The sequence below is a fragment of the Panulirus ornatus genome, chromosome 22, assembly GCF_036320965.1.
Source record: "Panulirus ornatus isolate Po-2019 chromosome 22, ASM3632096v1, whole genome shotgun sequence".
NCBI lineage: Eukaryota > Metazoa > Arthropoda > Malacostraca > Decapoda > Palinuridae > Panulirus > Panulirus ornatus.
In genome coordinates this window covers 5,385,006-5,407,605 of record NC_092245.1, presented here as the reverse complement: position 1 = coordinate 5,407,605, position 22,600 = coordinate 5,385,006, and the positions used below count along the sequence as shown (strand labels likewise).

The following is a 22,600-nucleotide window of genomic DNA, read 5'->3' as shown; positions in this document are numbered from 1 at the left end:
CATGTGTATGGGGGTGGGTTGGGCCATTTCTTTCGTCTGTTTCCTTGCGCTACCTCGCAAACGCGGGAGACAGCGACAAAGCAAATAAATAATATATACATATATATATATATATATATATATATATATATATATATATATATATATATATATATATATATATATATATTTTTCTTTCTTTCAAACTATTCGCCATTTCCCGCATTAGCGAGGTAGCGTTAAGAACAGAGGACTGGGCCTTTGAGGGAATACCCTCACCTGGCCGAATTCTCTGCTCCTTCTTTTGGAAAATTAAAAAAAAAAAAAACAAGAGGGGAAGGGAGTGGGGGGCTGGAAATCCTCCCCTCTCGTTTTTTTTTAATTTTCCAAAAGAAGGAACAGAGAAGGGGGCAGGTGAGGATATTCCCTCAAAGGCCCAGTCTTCTGTTCTTAACGCTACCTCGCTATCGCGGGAAATGGCGAATAGTATGAAAAAAAAAAATATATATATATATATATATATATATATATATAGGCACTCACAAATTAATATTACAGAGTCAGAGGATCATCTCGTCCCCATCACATCATTCAGAGCGATACCAGTTTGCATCAGCCTTCACTCCTGCCTGCAGTAGCATGCTTTCTGACATGTTTCATGAGCTCCTCTTCGCCAACGGAACTACCTTGGCCCACCAGTGATGCTACTATGTTTGTGAATCAAGAACCATTGCAACACAAACCTCGCCAGGTGGTACAGTGTCCCGCAGTGTATCGAGACAGACATCCCCAGAACTTTTTTAAAGGGGAAGTAAATGTTTATAGTTGTGTTACTGGAGTGATAGTTTTCATACATGGTGCTTTGACAAGAAAATAGTGAAATTGGAAAAAATGTAGCTTAGACATTGAAGCTTATTGATACAGTGGTTAAATTGATGAGAACTACTATTGACGTTTGTGTAAATAAATTAAACATTTCCTTTTTCCATAGCCAGAGGTTGAACCATTATGTGACATTCATTTTTCATTTCATTTCAAGCTAGAAGTTTCAGTTTTCTAAATTGTTTCTTACATTTTTCACATGTATATATATGTATGTGTGTGTGTGTGTATATGTGCGTGTGTGTGTGTGTGTATGTGTATATATATATGTATATTACCCCTGGGGATAGGGGTGAAAGAATACTTCCCACGCATTCCTCGCGTGTCTTAGCAACTAGAGGGGACGGGAGCGGGGGCCAGAAATCCTCCCCTCCTTGTATTTTTTTTAACTTTCTAAAATGGGAAACAGAAGAAGGAGTCACGCGGGGAGTGCTCATCCTCCTCGAAGGCTCAGATTGGGGTGCCTAAATGTGTGTGGATGTAACCAAGATGTGAAAAAAGGAGAGATAGGTAGTATTTTTGAGGAAAGGAACCTGGATGTTTTGGCTCTGAGTGAAACGAAGCTCAACGGTAAAGGGGAAGAGTGGTTTGGGAATGTCTTGGGAGTAAAGTCAGGGGTTAGTGAGAGGACAAGAGCAAGGGAAGGAGTAGCAGTACTCCTGAAACAGGAGTTGTGGAAGTATATGATAGAATGTAAGAAAGTAAATTCTCGATTAATATGGGTAAAACTGAAAGTTGATGGAGAGAGATGGGTGATTATTGGTGCATATGCACCTGGGCATGAGAAGAAAGATCATGAGAGGCAAGTGTTTTGGGAGCAGCTGAATGAGTGTGTTAGTGGTTTTTATGCACGAGACCGGGTTATAGTGTTGGGTGATTTGAATGCAAAGGTGAGTAATGTGGCAGTTGAGGGAATAATTGGTATACATGGGGTGTTCAGTGTTGTAAATGGAAATGGTGAAGAGCTTGTAGATTTATGTGCTGAAAAAGGACTGATGATTGGGAATACCTGGTTTAAAAAGCGAGCTATACATAAGTATACTTATGTAAGTAGGAGAGATGGCCACAGAGCGTTATTGGATTACGTGTTAATTGACAGGCGCGCGAAAGAGAGACTTTTGGATGTTAATGTGCTGAGAGGTGCAACGGGAGGATTGTCTGATCATTATCTTGTGGAGGGTAAGGTGAAGATTTGTATGGGTTTTCAGAAAAGAAAAGTGAATGTTGGGGTGAAGAGGGTGGTGAGAGTAAGTGAGCTTGGGAAGGAGACTTGTGTGAGGAAGTACCAGGAGAGACTGAGTACAGAATGGAAAAAGGTGAGAACAATGGAAGTAAGGGGAGTGGGGGAGGAATGGGATGTATTTAGGGAAGCAGTGATGGATTGCGCAAAAGATGCTTGTGGCATGAGAAGAGTGGGAGGTGGGTTGATTAGAAAGGGTAGTGAGTGGTGGGATGAAGAAGTAAGAGTACTAGTGAAAGAGAAGAGAGAGGCATTTGGATGATTTTTGCAGGGAAAAAATGCAATTGAGTGGGAGACGTATAAAAGTAAGAGACAGGAGGTCAAGAGAAAGGTGCAAGAGGTGAAAAAAAGGGCAAATGAGAGTTGGGGTGAGAGAGTATCATTAAATTTTAGGGAGAATAAAAAGATGTTCTGGAAGGAGGTAAATAAAGTGCGTAAGACAAGGGAGCAAATGGGAACTTCAGTGAAGGGCGCAAATGGGGAGGTGATAACAAGTAGTGGTGATGTGAGAAGGAGATGGAGTGAGTATTTTGAAGGTTTGATGAATGTGTTTGATGATAGAGTGGCAGATATAGGGTGTTTTGGTCGAGGTGGTGTGCAAAGTGCGAGGGTTAGGGAAAATGATTTGGTAAACAGAGAAGAGGTAGTAAAAGCTTTGCGGAAGATGAAAGCCGGCAAGGCAGCAGGTTTGGATGGTATTGCAGTGGAATTTATTAAAAAAGGGGGTGACTGTATTGTTGACTGGTTGGTAAGGTTATTTAATGTATGTATGACTCATGGTGAGGTGCCTGAGGATTGGCGGAATGCGTGCATAGTGCCATTGTACAAAGGCAAAGGGGATAAGAGTGAGTGCTCAAATTACAGAGGTATAAGTTTGTTGAGTATTCCTGGTAAATTATATGGGAGGGTATTGATTGAGAGGGTGAAGGCATGTACAGAGCATCAGATTGGGGAAGAGCAGTGTGGTTTCAGAAGTGGTAGAGGATGTGTGGATCAGGTGTTTGCTTTGAAGAATGTATGTGAGAAATACTTAGAAAAGCAAATGGATTTGTATGTAGCATTTATGGATCTGGAGAAGGCATATGATAGAGTTGATAGAGATGCTCTGTGGAAGGTATTAAGAATATATGGTGTGGGAGGCAAGTTGTTAGAAGCAGTGAAAAGTTTTTATCGAGGATGTAAGGCATGTGTACGTGTAGGAAGAGAGGAAAGTGATTGGTTCTCAGTGAATGTAGGTTTGCGGCAGGGGTGTGTGATGTCTCCATGGTTGTTTAATTTGTTTATGGATGGGGTTGTTAGGGAGGTGAATGCAAGAGTTTTGGAAAGAGGGGCAAGTATGAAGTCTGTTGGGGATGAGAGAGCTTGGGATGTGATTCAGTTGTTGTTCGCTGATGATACAGCGCTGGTGGCTGATTCATGTGAGAAACTGCAGAAGCTGGTGACTGAGTTTGGTAAAGTGTGTGAAAGAAGAAAGTTAAGAGTAAATGTGAATAAGAGCAAGGTTATTAGGTACAGTAGGGTTGAGGGTCAAGTCAATTGGGAGGTGAGTTTGAATGGAGAAAAACTGGAGGAAGTGAAGTGTTTTAGATATCTGGGAGTGGATCTGGCAGCGGATGGAAACATGGAAGCGGAAGTGGATCATAGGGTGGGGGAGGGGGCGAAAATTCTGGGAGCCTTGAAGAATGTGTGGAAGTCGAGAACATTATCTCGGAAAGCAAAAATGGGTATGTTTGAAGGAATAGTGGTTCCAACAATGTTGTATGGTTGCGAGGTGTGGACTATGGATAGAGTTGTGCGCAGGAGGATGGATGTGCTGGAAATGAGATGTTTGAGGACAATGTGTGGTGTGAGGTGGTTTGATCGAGTAAGTAACGTAAGGGTAAGAGAGATGTGTGGAAATAAAAAGAGCGTGGTTGAGAGAGCAGAAGAGGATGTTTTGAAATGGTTTGGTCACATGGAGAGAATGAGTGAGGAAAGATTGACCAAGAGGATATATGTGTCGGAGGTGGAGGGAACGAGGAGAAGAGGGAGACCAAATTGGAGGTGGAAAGATGGAGTGAAAAAGATTTTGTGTGATCGGGGCCTGAACATGCAGGAGGGTGAAAGGAGGGCAAGGAATAGAGTGAATTGGAGTGATGTGGTATACCGGGGTTGACGTGCTGTCAGTGGATTGAATCAGGGCATGTGAAGCGTCTGGGGTAAACCATGGAAAGCTGTGTAGGTATGTATATTTGCGTGTGTGGACATATGTATATACATGTGTATGGGGGTGGGTTGGGCCATTTCTTTCGTCTGTTTCCTTGCGCTACCTCGCAAACGCGGGAGACAGAGACAAAAAAAAAAAAAAAAATATATATATATATACTATTTATTTATTCATTTTGCTTTATCGCTGTCTCCCGCGTTAGCGAGGTAGCCATTTGCCCTCTTTTCACCTCTTGCACCTTTCTCTTGACCTCCTGCCTCTTTCTTTTATACATCTCTCACTCATTTGCATTATTTCCCTGCAAAAATCGTCCAAATGCCTCTCTCTTCTCTTTCACTAATAATCTTACATCTTCATCCCACCACTCACTACTCTTTCTAATCAACCCACCTCTCACGCTTCTCATGCCACAAGCATCTTTTGCGCAAGCCATCACTGCTTTCCTAAATTCATCCCATTCCTCCCCCACTCCCCTTACCTGCTTTGTTCTCACCTTTTTCCATTCTGTACTCAGTCTCTCCTGGTACTTCCTCACACAAGTCTCCTTCCTAAGCTCACTTACTCTCACCACTCTCTTCACCCCAACATTCTCTCTTCTTTTCTGAAAACCCATACAAATCTTCACCTTCGCCTCCACAAGATAATGATCAGACATCCCTCCAGTTGCACCTCTCAGCACATTTACATCCAAAAGTCTCTCTTTTGCACACCTATAAATCAACCCCTAATCCAATAACGCTCTCTGGCCATCTCTCCTACTTACGTAGGTATACTTATGTATATCTCTCTTTTTAAACCAGGTATTCCCAATCACCAGTCCTTTCTCAGCACATAAATCTACAAGCTCTTCACCATTTCCATTTACAACACTGAACGCCCCATGTATACCAACTATTCCCTGAACTGCCACATTACTCACCTTTGCATTCAAATCACCCATCACTATAACCCGATCCCGTGCATCAAAACCACTAACACACTCATTCAGCTGCTCCCAAAACACTTGCCTCTCATGATCTTTCTTCTCATGCCCAGGTGCATATGCACCAATAATCACCCATCTCTCTCCATCAACTTTCAGTTTTACCCATATCAATCTAGAGTTTACTTTCTTACACTCTATCACATACTCCCACCACTCCTGTTTCAGGAGTAGTGCTACTCCTTCCCTTGCATAATGCTACATATAAATCCATCTGTTCTTCTAAGTTTTTTCTCACATACATTTTTCAAAGCAAAAATATTGTTTTAGTATAATGTTGAAGGATGTCTGAAAGACAGCAGTATATAAATGTTTAAAAAGCTACTTAATGGTGAATAAAGTTTAAGAGCAGAGATCCAAGAAGCTTACAACTTTCTCCCAGTACTTTACAAAGAGGTAATGATAAATAAGTACTTATTTATATCACTTCCCATATTCTACCTTTCCAATTAGCTTCACTAGGATCTTTCCTCTTTATATCTCTCTTGCCAAATATCTAAAAACACTGTGTCTGTTCATATCCAGTAATTCTTATTCATTTCACAAGCTTTCTGTGATATACAATTTCTTTTTTTAAATAAGGTTTTCTACAAATTTGTCATTTGTAATTCACAGTCAAAGACAGCAGGGTTAAGCCAATTACTAAAGGACAAGCTTTAGCACTAAAGCGTTGACTAGGATCAGCTGTATTTTTGATGAGGAACAACTACAGCTTTACAGCTTATCAGGATTTCTTACCTGATAATCAAGTTGCATAAGTGAACGTCCTTCATTGGTACATCTGCGGGCTCCAACAAAACCCTCCAAAAGAGTGCAATTTGTGATGCGAACAATACACTCCCACAATGCCACGTAAGCTTCATTAGGGATGGGGGAAACACGGCTCATTTCCTCTAAACGCATACTCAGCACCTACAATAAAAACTATTGATTAGCTAAGCAAATTTCAGCTTAGATAACACTGGAGATATCAAAGAATATGATTCCGTTTACCACATTCTACAATTCTGTTCAACAATATGAAATGGATATGGGCCTTACCTCAATATTGAAGTGCAAATCTGAGTGAAAATGCTCCAATCATATCTGATCTGTAGATGCTGATGCACATACATGCACACACACACACACACACACACACACACACAGAAAGGAGAAGAATAGGGCTCAAATTAAGAAAAAAGAAGGTGACAAATTATGGTTATATTTGACTTGGAGTTATTAAGCCAGAAAATACTTAAAGACTAAGAATTTTAAATGCAGTGTGGAATTCAGTGGGATATTCTTCAAGTAAGATATATCTAAGGAAGAGAGGAAGAAAGCAAGAAGTGCAGTCATAAAAACAGGATACTGGATAGAACAGCCCTGCTAAAACTGAGGATTGGTTCTCTCAATAAAAGAGAGCCTGAAGTTTCAAGAAACAGTGCAAGAAGGCCCATTCAGGCAATATATAATGGGAAAAGTAACAGCAGGGAAGAAGAGAATAGTGGCATTATTAGCATACAATCCTCTACAGAATTCCAACAAATTGGAACAAATCTACAATGATAACAATGAGGGAATAATCAGAATGGTACATGATGCAGTGAAACATTTCTCAGGGATAGAAAAGTACTGATAATAGGGATTTCAATCATAAAGAGACAGCTAGAACAATTTGGATTCTCATAGAGACACAAGTTTTTAGAATCTATACAGGAATTTTCCAATACCAAAATGTCATGGAGTACACTAGGATGAGAGGGACTGATGCATCATCACACTAGGATAAGAGGGACTGATACATCATCGCACTAAGATGAGAGGGACTGATACATCATCACACTATGATGATAGGAACTGATACATTATTATACTAGGATGAGAGGGACTGATACATCATCACACTAAGATGAGAGGGACTGATACATCATCACACTAGGATGAGAGGGACTGATACATCATCACTAAAACTTATCTCCACTCATTCCAGCATGAATATTGAGAACTTTGTATACAACACACCAAATCAAAGACATGATTATGTAATGCTTAGGTATGAGTATGTGGTAAAAGAGGACATTAATAAAAGAACAGAGTGAGATAAGAAATAGAGAAGAGTTATAATGGTGGACTCTAAACAAAGCTTAAGAATTTCTCTGGTAACATAGACTGGGAAATGGACTTCAGTGGCTGGGATCAAAAATCTTTGTGCTGAGAGGTTCTCTAAGATTTACAATATCGGAGTAGAGCATGGTTACCTAAAGCATCAAATACTGAGGGAATGGTAAGAAAAAGGAAGGATAGGTTTAATGAAAGGAACCATAAAGCAAAGTAGCTTCAAGTGGTGAAGATACAGAAAGCACTCTAGCCAGCCAACATTTGCCAGATGTAAGAAAGCACGCTACAAGATAACAGAATAAGAAAAAAGGAAGAAAGAAACTCTGAAAAGAATACTGTGGACAAGGCAGGTGAAAATCCAAAGCTACTTCATGAATTCATCAGGAGGCATTTGTCAGTTAAGGCATATATGATCGGGATTCTGAGAAAAAACTGCATAGGATGAGATAAGTGAGGAAATGAATAACAAATTCAAAACTGCTTTCATGATAAAAGACACTACAGCCATCCCTCACTTTATGCAAGATCACTGTATGTGATTTCTCTATTCTGCAAGGAAACTACTTCTAACAGTCCCTCTTTTTATATGGTCACTGTTTGCTACTATGCTGGTGTATGCACCACAAAGTGCACCAAAACTTCAGTGAGGGTTAGTGGGAGGCGTAAGCATGGGTCCCGAGTGGAACAGTCAAGTTCCCACTAGTGGGTGAGTCTCTAAGTTACAACCATTGTGTGCGGATCTATGTGATCTGTGCAATTTGGATATACCTGTGATTATGATTTTCCTACAACCCCATGTCTGTGTTTGTTAATATGGCATCCAAATATCATGCAACATCTACCCCAGAACCAGCAGACATAATTCATTTAATGATTGTGTTAATTCCTGCTGTATCAATATGATGGAAATGTGGTTGAAATACATTTTCAACCACATTATATATCACAGTGTTGCATACATCCCTTTTTTTCACCGTATGTTTATTGGTTTGCTATTCACAATTTTTTTCTGCAAGACTTTCACAGAGCATAACCCCTGCATAAATCGAGGGATAGGTAACCAGACCCGACACCAATGAGATGGAATGGGAAGGAGGTTTTGGAAATCACTGAAATATCTAAAAAGAAATATCTAAAAAGATATTAACAGAATACTAAAAGGACTTGACTCATACAAGGCTCATGGTTCTGATGACATTCAACCACATGTGCTAAAGAGGTGTACAGATATGGTAGATAAGCCACTCGAATTACAGTTAAAGATGGCACTGGAAAGAGGCATAGTGTCAAGGAAATGGAAAAGGGCAATTATCATACCTATATATAAGAAAAGAGACCAGAAACAAGGATTGAAGTACAGATTGGTCTCACTTACAAGTATGGTGTGTAAGGTTATGGAAAAAATATTAGAAAACGAGTGGATGACTTTCTATTTCAAAGAAATTTTCTCAAAGAGAGAGCATGGCTTTAGGGAAAGGAGGTCATGTGTAACTAACCTCTTAGAGTTTTACAAGAAAGTGATCTAAGTCTTGGACGAAAAGGAAGGTTGGGTGGACTGTCAGTATCTGGACAGCCAGAGGGCATTTGACAATGTACCACATGGGAGGCCGATTAAGAAGTTGGATCTACAAGCAGTATAGGTGATTATCTCATTGGTTGGGAACAAAAGTGCATGACAGGGGAGCTTATTCTAACTGGGCTAAGGTGACCAATGGAGTGCCACAGGGTTTAATTCTGGAACCATTAATACAAAGGAATACTAAGGAATTCACAGAGCAACAGACTACTGGGTCCTTTTGAGGCTATTCATGATAATGGAAGATATTAGAAACTCACAGAACAGTGTGGTAAAAGGCATAAAGGTTGTTCAAAGGGAGTTACTTGCAAAGTTCATTTTGACGATGGAGGTGCAAATAATGAAATTTGTGGACTTCAAGCAAAGAATTTATTAAATCTATTCTTAAAGATATTTATAGTACTGCTTTCAACCAGTCTTCTTGGCAAATTGCTCCATATGATAACAATCCTGCAGAAGAAAAAAAATTCACCTCATTCAAGGTAAATCGTTTGCTCATCTATCACTACAAGTAAAATCAGGTGAATTGAGTCATAAGTAACTTGATACATCAAGATTATGAAAACCTTTGATCATTTTGAGTACTTGTATTAGATCACTTCTTAACCTTCTCTTTTCTATGCAACATAGATTCAAGTTGTTTAATCTCATCTCTTAGGATTTGTTTCTCATTCCTGGAATCATCTTGGTAGCTCAACACTGTACTCTCTCCATTCTGTCAATGTCTTCTCTTCTGTGATGTGACCAAAACTGAACATAAAATGCAATATGTGGTTGAACAAATGAATTGTAAAGAGTAAGGATAATTTCCACGGACTTAAATTCAAAGACTCTGCCTATGAAATTAAGAATTTTGTTTGTTCTTTTCACTGCTTATGTGTACTGCTTACTTGGTTTTAGGTCACCATTAATGACTTGTCTTAGGGTATGAATTCTTACCTGAATACATTTGCAGATGATGTACAAGTCATGAGGGAAGTGAAAAGCAAGGAAAACTGCATCAACTTACAAGGGGATCTAAATTCTCCAAATTTGGTAAAAGACATGATTGATGAAATTCAACTACAGCAAATGTAACGTAATGAGCAAAAGACAGCCTCAATATGATTATTACCTAGCATGAAATAAGTTTCAGGATTCTGTATGTAAGAAGGACTTGAGGGTAGACATTGCCTGAGTCCTACATTACAATAGTTAGGAACACAAACTGTCGAGCAAATATAAGAACAGCTTTCCAGTATATGAATGAGGAAATATCAAGCAAACTATTCATATCCTACAGAAGGCCAACACTAGAATGTACTTCTTGGATATGGATTTGGAATCTTCTAAAAGGAGCAAAGAGCTCATATAGAAGGCAAAAAAAAAATGTACCATAATCAGGAGAGCTACAGGGAAAGGCTGGAGACTAAATTTACTCATTTTAGAAGACAGAAGAGTGAGGGGTGACCTGATCACGACTTGTTTTTAAAAGAGATCAATGAAAAAAAAAAACAGTGGACAGTTCCTTGTGAGATGTAAGGGCAGAGCAACCATAGGATTATTTTATATATATTTTGCTGGGAAGAGTGGTTTGGGAATGTCTTGGGAGTCAAGTCAGGGGTTAGTGACAGGACAAGAACAAGAGAAGGAGTAGCACTACTCCTGAAACAGAAGTGGTGGGAGTATGTGACAGAGTGTAAGAAAGTAAACTCTAGATTGATATGGGTAAAACTGAAAGTTGATGGAGAGAGATGGGTGATTATTGGTGCATATGCACCTGGGCATGAGAAGAAAGATCATGAGAGGCAAGTGTTTTGGGAGCAGCTGGATGAGTGTGTTAGTAGTTTTGATGCACAAGACCAGGTTATAGTGATGGGTGATTTGAATGCAAAGGTGAGTAATGTGGCAGTTCAGGGAATAATTGGTGTACATGGGGTGTTCAGTGTTGTAAATGGAAATGGTGAAGAGCTTGTAGATTTGTGTGCTGAAAAAGGAGTGGTGATTGGGAATACCTGGTTTAAAAAGAGAGATGTACATAAGTATACCTATGTAAGTAGGAGAGATGGCCAGAGAGCATTATTGGATTACGTGTTAATTGATAGGTGCGCAAGAGAGAGACTTTTGGATGTTAATGTGCTGAGAGGAGCAACTGGAGGGATATCTGATCATTATCTTGTGGAGGCGAAGGTGAAGATTTGTAGAGGTTTCCAGAAAAGAAGAGAGAATGTTGGGGTGAAGAGAGTGGTGAGAGTAAGTGAGCTTGGGAAGGAGACTTGTGTGAGGGAGTACCAGGAGAGACTGAGTACAGAATGGAAAAAGGTGAGAACAAAGGGGGTAAGGGGAGTGGGGGAGGAATGGGATGTATTTAGGAAAGCAGTGATGGCTTGTGCAAAGGATGCTTGTGGCATGAGAAGCATGGGAGGTGGGCAGATTAGAAAGGGTAGTGAGTGGTGGGATGAAGAAGTAAGGTTATTAGTGAAAGAGAAGAGAGAAGCATTTGGACGATTTTTGCAGGGAAATAATGCAAATGACTGGGAGATGTATAAAAGAAAGAGGCAGGAGGTCAAGAGAAAGGTGCAAGAGGAGAAAAAGAGGGCAAATGAGGGTTGGGGTGAGAGAGTATCATGAAATTTTAGGGAGAATAAAAAGATGTTTTGGAAGGAGGTAAATAAAGTGCGTAAGACAAGGGAAGAAATGGGAACTTCAGTGAAGGGGGCTAATAGGGAGGTGATAACAAGTAGTGGTGATGTGAGTGGGAGATGGAGTGAGTATTTTGAAGGTTTGTTGAATGTGTTTGATGATAGAGTGGCAGATATAAGGTGTTTTGGTCGAGGTGGTGTGCAAAGTGAAAGGATTAGGGAAAATGATTTGGTAAGCAGAGAAGAGGTAGCAAAAGCTTTGCGGAAGATGAAAGCCGGCAAGGCAGCAGGTTTGGATGGCATTGCAGTGGAATTTATTAAAAAAGGGGGTGACTGTGTTGTTGACTGGTTGGTAAGGTTATTTAATGTATGTATGATTCATGGTGAGGTGCCTGAGGATTGGCGGAATGCTTGCATAGTGCCATTGTACAAAGGCAAAGGGGACAAAGGTGAGTGCTCAAATTACAGAGGTATAAGTTTGTTGAGTATTCCTGGGAAATTATATGGGAGGGTATTGATTGAGAGGGTGAAGGCATGTACAGAGCATCAGATTGGGGAAGAGCAGTGTGGTTTCAGAAGCAGTAGAGGATGTGTGGATCAGGTGTTTGCTTTGAAGAATGTATGTGAGAAATACTTAGAAAAGCAAATGGATTTGTATGTAGCACTTATGAATCTGGAGAAGGCATATGATAGAGTTGACAGAGATGCTCTGTGGAAAGTATTAAGAATACATGGTGTGGGAGGCAAGTTGTTAGAAGCAGTGAAAAGCTTTTATCAAGGATGTAAGGCATGTGTAAATGTAGGAAGAGAGGAAAGTGATTGGTTCTCAGTGAATGTAGGTTTGCAGCAAGGGTGTGTGATGTCTCCATGGTTGTTTAATTTGTTTATGGATGGGGTTGTTAGGGAGGTGAATGCAAGAGTTTTGGAAAGAGGGGCAAGTATGTAGCCTGTTGTGGATGAGAGAGCTTGAGAAGTGAGTCAGTTGTTATTCACTGATGATACAGCACTGGTGGCTGATTCATGTGAGGCCCCACAGAACTTTCCATGGTTTACCCCATACGTTTCACATGCCCTGGTTCAATCCACTGACAGCACGTCGACCCTGGTATACCACATCGTTCCAATTCACTCTATTCCTTGCAGGCATTTCACCCTCCTGCATGTTCAGGCCCCGATCACTCAAAATCTTTTTCACTCCATCTTTCCACCTCCAATTAGGTCTCCCACTTCTCCTCGTTCCCTCCACCTTTGACACATATATCCTCTTGGTCAATCTTTCCTCACTCATTCTCTCCATGTGACCAAACCATTTCAAAACACCCTCTTCTGCTCTCTCAACCACACTCTTTTTATTACCACACCTCTCTCTTACCCTATTATTACTTACTCGATCAAACCACCTCACACCACATATTGTCTTCAAACATCTCATTTACAGCACATCCACCCTCCTGCACACAACTCTATCCATAGCCCATGCCTCGCAACCATACAACATTGTTGGAACCACTATTCCTTCAAACATACCCATTTTTGCTTTCCAAGATAATGTTCTCGACTTCCAATCATTCTTCAAGGCTCCCAGAATTTTCGCTCCCTCCCCCACCCTATGATTCACTTCTGCTTCCATGGTTCCATCCGCTGCCAAATCCACTCCCAGATATCTAAAACACTTCACTTCCTCCAGTTTTTCTCCATTCAAACTTACCTCCCAATTGACTTGACCCTCAACCCTACTGTACCTAATAACCTTGCCTTTATATACCATAGGATATAACATGAAATTAAGTACGAAACATATTTAAAAGGATGCAAGGAAATACTTTTGTAGTATAAATATGTTGGATGAATGAAACAGACTGACTGAGGACATGTATAATGCAGAAAGAATTCACAAACTTAAGAGCAACGTTGCATGAGAGCAGAAAGCATTCAAGAGATGGGGCCCCACAAGTGTTAAACTTCCTCTCCATACAGTACAAACTTATAATTCATTTATTACACTTTGTCACTGTCTCCTGCGTTAGCAAGGTAGCGCAAGGAAACAGACGAAAGAAATGGCCCAACCCACCCACATACACATGTATATCTATACATGTCCACACACACACACATATACATACCTATACATTTCAATGTATACATTTATATACATACACGTCCACACACACACATATACATACATATACATTTCAATGTATACATATAAATACATACACAGACATATACATATATACACATGCACATAATTCATACTTGCTGCCTTTATTCATTCCCACCGCCACCATGCCAAACATGAAATGACAACCCCCTCATCCCGCATGCGTGCGAGGTAGTGCTAGGAAAAGACAACAAAGGCCACAATTGTTCACACTTAGTCTCTAGCTGTCATGTATAATGCACCGAAAGCACAGCTCCCTTTCCACATCCAGACCCACAAAACTTTCCATGGTTTACACCAGACACTTCATATGCCACAGTTCAATCCATTGACAGCACGTCGACCGCAGTATACCATATCATTCCAATTCACTCTATTCCTTGCATGCCCTTCACCCTCCTGCATGTTCAGGCCCCATTCGCTCAAAATCTTTTTCACTCCATCCTTCCACCTCCAATTTGGTCTCCCACTTCTCATTCCCTCCACCTATGACACATATATCCTTTTTGCCAATCTTTCCTTACTCATTCTCTCCATGTGACCAAACCATTTCAATACACCCTCTTCTGCTCTCTCAACCACACTCTTTTTATTACCACACATCTCTCTTACCCTTTCATTACTTACTTGATAAAACCACCTCACACCACATATTGTCCTCAAACATTTAATTTCCAACATATCCACCCTCCTCCGCACAACTCTATCTATAGCCCACGCCTCACAACCATATAACATTGTTGGAATCACTATTCCTTCAAACATACCCATCTTTGCTTTCCGAGATAATGTTCTCACTTTCCACACATTTTTCAACACTCCCAGAACTTTCATCCCCTCCTCCACCCTGTGACTCACTTCCGCTTCCATAGTTCCATCCGCAACCAAATCTGCTCCCAGATATCTAAAACACCTCACTGCCTCCAGTTTTTCTCCATTCAAACTTATCTCCCAGTTGACTTGTCTCTCAACCCTACTGTACTTAATAACCTTGCTCTTATTCATATTTACTCTCAGCTTTCTTCTTTCACACACTTTACCAATATCAGTCACCAGCTTCTGCAGTTTCTCACATAAATCAGCCAGCAGCGCTGTATCATCAGCGAACAACAACTGACTCACTTCCCAAGCCCTCTCATCTACAACAGACTGCATACTTGCCCCTTTCTCCAAAACTCTTGCATTCACCTCCCTAACAACCCCATCCATAAGCAAATTAAACAACCATGGAGACATCACGCACCCCTGCCGCAAACCTACATTCACTGAGAACCAATCCCTTTCCTCTCTTCCTACTCTTACACATGCCTTACATCCTCGATAAAAACTTTTCACTGCTTCCAGTAACTTGCCTCCCACACCATATATTCTTAATACCTTCCACAGAGCATCGCTATCAATTCTATTATATGCCTTCTCCATATCCATAAATGCTACGTACAAATCCATTTGTTTTTCTTAGTATTTCTCACATACATTCTTCAAAGCAAACACCTGATCCAAACATCCTCTACCACTTCTGAGACCACAATGCTCTTCCCCTATCTGATGCTGTGTCCATGCCTTCACCCTCTCAATCAATACCCTCCCATATAACTTCCCAGCAATACTCAACAAACTTATACCTCTGTAATTTGAGCACTCACCTTTATCCCCTTTGCCTTTGTACAATGGAACTATGCATGCATTCCGCCAATCCTCAGGCACCTCACCATGAGCCACACATACATCAAATATCCTTACCAACCACTCAACAGCACAGTAACGCCCTTTTTTAATAAATTCCACTACAATACCATCCAAACCCGCCGGCTTTCATCTTCCGCAAAGCTTTTACTACCTCTTCTCTGTTTACCAAATCATTTTCCCTAACCCTCTCACTTCGCACACCACCTCAACCAAAACACCCTATATCTGCCACTCTATCATCTAACACATTCTACAAACCTTCAAAATACTCACTCCATCTCCTTCTAACATCACCACTACTTGTTATTACCTCCCCATTAGTCCCCTTCACCAGTTCCCATTTGTTCCCTTGTCTTATGCACTTTATTTACCTCCTTCCAAAACATCTTTTTAATCTCCCTAAAATCTAATGATACTCTCTCATCCCAACTCTCATTTGCCCTCTTTTCCCCTTCTTGCATCTTTCTCTTGACCTCCTGCCTCTTATCTTTGTACATTTCCCAGTCATTTGCACTATTTCCCCTGCAAAAATCATCCAAATGCCTCTCTCTTCTCGTTCACTAATAATCTTACTTCTTCATCCCATCACCCACTACCCTTTCTAATCTTCCCACCTACCACGCTTCTCATACCACAAGCATCTTTTGCGCAAGCCATCACTGCTTCCCTAAATACATCCCCCCCCCCCCCCCCCCCCCCCCCCCACACACACACACACACACACACACACACACACACACACACACACACACACACACACACACACACAAAATCTGCCCTTTGCTTGCACCTTTTTCCATTCTGCACTCAGTCTCTCCTGGTACTTCCTCACACAAGTCTCCTTCCCAAGCTCACTTACTCTCATCACTCTCTTCAACCCAACATTCTTCTTTTCTGAAGACCTCTACAAATCTTCACCTTTGCCTCCACACGATGATGATCAGACATCCCTCCAGCTGCACCTCCCAACAAATTAACATCCAAATTAACCTATCAATTAACACGTAATCCAATAATGCTCTCTGGCCATCTCTCCTACTTACATATGTATACTTAAGTATATCTCTCTTTTTAAACCAGGTACTCCCAATCACCACTCCTTTTTCAGCACACAAATCTACAAGCTCTACACCATTTCCATTTACAACACTGAACACCCCATGTACACCAATTATTCCATCAACTGCCACATTACTCACCTTTGCATTCAAATCACCCATCACTATAACCCAGTCTCATACATCAAAACTACCAACACACTCACTCAGTTGCTCCCAAAACACTTGCCTCTCATGATCTTTCTTCTCATGCCTAGGTGCATAGGCACCAATAATCACCCATCTCTCTCCATCCACTTTCAGTTTTACTCTTATCAATGTAGAAGTCACTTTCTTACACTCTATCACCTACTCCCACCACTCCTGTTTTAGGAGCAGTGCTACTCCTTCCCTTGCTCTTGTTCTTTCACCAACCCCTTACTTTACTCCCACAACATTCCCAAACTACTCTTCCCCTTTACCCTTGAGCTTCGTTTCACACAGAGCCAAAACATCCAGGTTACTTTCCTGAAAATACTACCTATCTCTCCTTTTTTCTCACCTTGGTTACATCCACACACATTTAGACACCCCAATCTGAGCCTTCGAGGAGGATGAGCACTCCCCGTGTGACTCCTTCTGTTTCCCCTTTTAGAAGGTTAAAATACAAGGAGAGGAGGGTTTCTAGCCCCCAGCTCCCGTTCCCTTTAGTCGCCTTCTATGACACTTGGGGAATGCATGGGAACTATTCTTTCTCCCCTATCCCCAGGGATAAAACTGGTAATTACAAACTGGTAAAAACTGGTAATTACAAACATAATTACACACAATAAGATGCCTAAAAGGCACATCAAACAGAATACTAAAATGTCTTGACCCATACAAGGCTCATGGTCCACATGAAAGTACATCATGTGTTCTGAAGAAGTGTGCAGATACACAAGACAAGCCTCCTAAAATGCTGTTCAAGACGTTGCTGGAAAAAGGCAAAGTGCCAAGGCATAAAAGGCAAATATCATATCCATCTATAAGAAACACGATTTGGAAGAGGTACTGAACTGATAATTAAACTAAACTAAAGACCAACTCCCCTTGATGATTGTGGTCTGTAAGGGCATTGGAAAAAATATTTATAAAGCATATGGATAAATTTCTACAGAAGCTACATGGATTTATGAAAAGGAGGACAAACGTATTGAATCTTTCATATATCTATGTGAGAGTGAGCTCTGTCTTAGACAGAGGGGAAAGCTGGGCAGATATCTTGACTTACAGAGAGCATGTGCACAGATTGCATGAGAAGCTGATTAAGAAGCTGCAATACCAGGCAGAAAAAAGGGGGCAACAACTCTGATGGAGAGAAGACTATGTTAGTGGAAGAGAACAAGGGACACATATTGGAGAAGCCTTCTCTAAATGGGTGGAAGTCACCAGCAGGACTGTTACTTTTCTTGATCTATGTGAATGATTTGTCAAAAATATGTTTACAGATGATGCAAAAGTCACAAGGTATGCATCAGCTTACAAGGGAACTGATACATGGTTGATGTAAAGTAATGAGATGGAACAAAGTGAAAGACCCCAATATGATTATTATCTAACAACAATTAACCTTCAAGATTCTATGCATGAAATGGACCTGGGAGCAAGCATCATCCCTGACCTGTCGCCAGAGTCCTACATTAGAATAATAAATGAGACAGACTGTCTTTTAGCAAATATAAGAACAGCTTTTAAGAACATGGATAAGGAAATATTTAGCAAGCTGTTCATATCATAAAGAAGGCCAAAACTCAAAGATACTTTTCATGTTTGGTTACTTTTCATGTTTTGGTCGAGGTGGTGTGCAAAGTGAGAGGGTTAGGGAAAATGATTTGGTAAACAGAGAAGAGGTAGTAAAAGCTTTGCGGAAGATGAAAGCCGGCAAGGCAGCAGGTTTGGATGGTATTGCAGTGGAATTTATTAAAAAAGGGGGTGACTGTATTGTTGACTGGTTGGTAAGGTTATTTAATGTATGTATGACTCTTGGTGAGGTGCCTGAGGATTGGCGGAATGCGTGCATAGTGTCATTGTACAAAGGCAAAGGGGATAAGAGTGAGTGCTCAAATATAAGATGAGTGCTCAAATTACAGAGGTATAAGTTTGTTGAGTATTCCTGGTAAAGTATATGGGAGGGTATTGATTGAGAGGGTGAAGGCATGTACAGAGCATCAGATTGGGGAAGAGCAGTGTGATTTCAGAAGTGGTAGAGGATGTGTGGATCAGGTGTTTGCTTTGAAGAATGTATGTGAGAAATACTTAGAAAAGCAAATGGATTTGTATGTAGCATTTATGGATCTTGAGAAGGCGTATGATAGAGTTGATAGAGATGCTCTGTGGAAGGTATTAAGAATATATGGTGTGGGAGGCAAGTTGTTAGAAACAGTGAAAAGTTTTTATCGAGGATGTAAGGCATGTGTACGTGTAGGAAGAGAGGAAAGTGATTAGTTCTCAGTGAATGTAGGTTTGTAGCAGGGGTGTGTGATGTTTCCATGGTTGTTTAATTTGTTTATGGATGGGGTTGTTAGGGAGGTGAATGCAAGAGTTTTGGAAAGAGGGGCAAGTATGAAGTCTGTTGTGGATGAGAGAGCTTGGGAAGTGAGTCAGTTGTTGTTCGCTGATGATACAGCGCTGGTGGCTGATTCATGTGAGAAACTGCAGAAGCTGCTGACTGAGTTTGGTAAAGTGTGTGAAAGAAGAAAGTTAAGAGTAAATGTGAATAAGAGCAAGGTTATTAGGTACAGTAGGGTTGAGGGTCAAGTCAATTGGGAGGTAAGTTTGAATGGAGAAAAACTGGAGGAAGTAAAGTGTTTTAGATATCTGGGAGTGGATCTGGCAGCGGATGGAACCATGGAAGCAGAAGTAAATCATAGGGTGGGGGAGGGGGCGAAAATCCTGGAAGCCTTGAAGAATGTGTGGAAGTCGAGAACATTATCTCGGAAAGCAAAAATGGGTATGTTTGAAGGAACAGTGGTTCCAACAATGTTGTATGGTTGCGAGGCGTGGGCTATGGATAGAGTTGTGCGCAGGAGGGTGGATGTGCTGGAAATGAGATGTTTGAGGACAATGTGTGGTGTGAGGTGGTTTGATCGAGTAAGTAATGTAAGGGTAAGAGAGATGTGTGGAAATAAAAAGAGCGTGGTTGAGAGAGCAGAAGAGGGTGTTTTGAAATGGTTTGGGCACATGGAGAGAATGAGTGAGGGAAGATTGACCAAGAGGGTATATGTGTCGGAGGTGGAGGGGACGAGGAGAAGTGGGAGACCAAATTGGAGGTGGAAAGATGGAGTGAAAAAGATTTTGTGTGATCGGGGCCTGAACATGCAGGAGGGTGAAAGGAGGGCAAGGAATAGAGTGAATTGGATCGATGTGGTATACCGGGGTTGACGTGCTGTCAGTGGATTGAATCAAGGCATGTGAAGCGTCTGGGGTAAACCATGGAAAGTTGTGTGGGGCCTGGATGTGGAAAGGGAGCTGTGGTTTCGAGCATTATTGCATGACAGCTAGAGACTTAGTGAGAACGAATGGGGCCTTTGTTGTCTTTTCCTAGTGCTACCTCGCACACATGAGGGGGGAGGGGGATGGTATTCCATGTGTGGTGAGGTGGCGATGGGAATGAATAAAGGCAGACAGTGTGAATTGTGTGCACGGGTATATATGTATGTGTCTGTGTGTGTATATATATGTGTACATTGAGATGTATAGGTATGTATATTTGTGTGTGTGGATGTGTATGTATATACATTGTGTATGGGGGTGGGTTGGGCCATTTCTTTCGTCTGTTTCCTTGCGCTACCTCGCAAACGTGGGAGACAGCGACAAAGCAAAATAATAATAATAATAATAATCTAAAGAAACACAAAGGGCTAATAGAAAAGGTCTAAAGGAGAGCAACTATGATAGTACCAGAAGTAAGAGAGCTACATTACAGGGAAAAGCTAAAAGCTTTAAATCTGTTGACCTTGGAAGAGAGAAGAGAGATGGATGACCTGATCACAACCTTTAAGTTTTCAAAACAGATCGATGAGATGTGGAAAGTGAAAAGTTCTTCAAAAGATATAGCAACCATAGGACAAAACATGAAAGTAAGCAAGAAACTTGATAAAAATGATGTTAAGATGATGTTAAGAGGTATTTTCATCTTGTTGGCTTGGTTCAGAAGCACTTCATGGGTTGGAGTTCGAATGGTGTGGGAGGTGTGGATTTCATATGATATGCACTAGAGCTGGTGGCTATGGTTCACAGTGTTGAGAAAGGAGTGCCAGTTTAGTGTATGCCTTGCAGTGATTAGGTTAGTAATGATGTTATTTAGGACTTGCATTTGTTCAATAAATCTTAATGGTAGGGAGTGGTTTTGGCTGAGCATGTTTCTTTGTTTTTATGATGTCTGAAACTTGTAGTATGTGCTATGCTTTTTGCTGGCTTGATTACTGATGATAATGTAGTGTGATGTATCTAACAGGGATGGGAAATCTCCTACAGTGAAGTTTTGGAGCTAAGATTCAACATATACCCAAGTACATAAGTACATACATGCCTCAATTAAAGTGTGAGGCTCTTAATGGTTGCCAAAACCTTTATATTGGAAAAGGGTAACTTTTTTCCATCTACTTTCGACTACAGAAAGAATCACACCGGGACTATTTGTAGATTATAAAACCCACTAGTAAAGTCAAGGTCACGGCAAAATACAATGTGTTGCCCCAATAAGAAAAAAATAGAAGCTATACTTAAATCTATGGTTTACATTCAGCCCTTTGGGTGAGGCATCCTCATATATTTACAAAACATGACTGATAACATCATTTTCAAGTGAAAATAGAAAACAGTAAGTACAAGCTTGTTACAATGATTCTAATCAGTTTAAACATTCAACATTCACTCTAAGTTCTTCAGAAATTTACTTCTGGTCACCTAAAGGTGTCACACTGGAGGTACACTGTCTTAATCTGTCTGATGGTCACGTATTATCCTTACTGATGTAGTGGACAAACAAAAAGCTCAGGCAATATCAAGACCACAGTAACCAGAACCAAAGTGCCTCACTTTGCCCCCAAGCTGATGCTCATCCCACTCCTCTTCTTCCCACATGCATAAGACTAACTTAGGTCATTTTCAGTCACTGCTGTTGGGGGCTTGAAGAGGTTATATGAGGTGCCTCCTGCAAGAACTTTGTAACAACCCCCTCTTAAAAAAACAAGGGGGTCAAGGTCCAGAAAATGCAATCAAAGCTTAGTGATTCTGAATTTTTACAACTCTTGAAACATGAAAGGTATCATTTTAACATTTTTATATCTTTCAGCTTGATCTTAAAATTATGTTGGTGTAAGGGAAATTAAATTGAATGTTCAAATTTTGGGGGCAAAAGTCACATCACTACATTGTTATGCATGCACACAATGTGGATAAGAGACTAGAAAATACAAGGAGAGGAGGGTTTCTAGCCCCCAGCTCCCGTTCCCTTTAGTCGCCTTCTATGACACTTGGGGAATGCATGGGAACTATTCTTTCTCCCCTATCCCCAGGGATAAAACTGGTAATTACAAACTGGTAAAAACTGGTAATTACAAACATAATTACACACAATAAGATGCCTAAAAGGCACATCAAACAGAATACTAAAATGTCTTGACCCATACAAGGCTCATGGTCCACATGAAAGTACATCATGTGTTCTGAAGAAGTGTGCAGATACACAAGACAAGCCTCCTAAAATGCTGTTCAAGACGTTGCTGGAAAAAGGCAAAGTGCCAAGGCATAAAAGGCAAATATCATATCCATCTATAAGAAACACGATTTGGAAGAGGTACTGAACTGATAATTAAACTAAACTAAAGACCAACTCCCCTTGATGATTGTGGTCTGTAAGGGCATTGGAAAAAATATTTATAAAGCATATGGATAAATTTCTACAGAAGCTACATGGATTTATGAAAAGGAGGACAAACGTATTGAATCTTTCATATATCTATGTGAGAGTGAGCTCTGTCTTAGACAGAGGGGAAAGCTGGGCAGATATCTTGACTTACAGAGAGCATGTGCACAGATTGCATGAGAAGCTGATTAAGAAGCTGCAATACCAGGCAGAAAA

General features: G+C 40.7%; 1 protein-coding gene across 1 annotated transcript in view; it reads right to left on the bottom strand.

Annotated features, from left to right (window-relative positions):
• Positions 1-22,600, bottom strand: part of Vps50 (vacuolar protein sorting 50) — a 157,884-nt gene that overhangs the window by 39,193 nt on the left and 96,091 nt on the right. Inside the window, exon 6 of the mRNA XM_071675939.1 lies at positions 6,028-6,201. Within this exon, the coding sequence (XP_071532040.1) occupies positions 6,028-6,201 (174 nt within the window). The remainder of the gene's footprint in view (positions 1-6,027; positions 6,202-22,600) is intronic.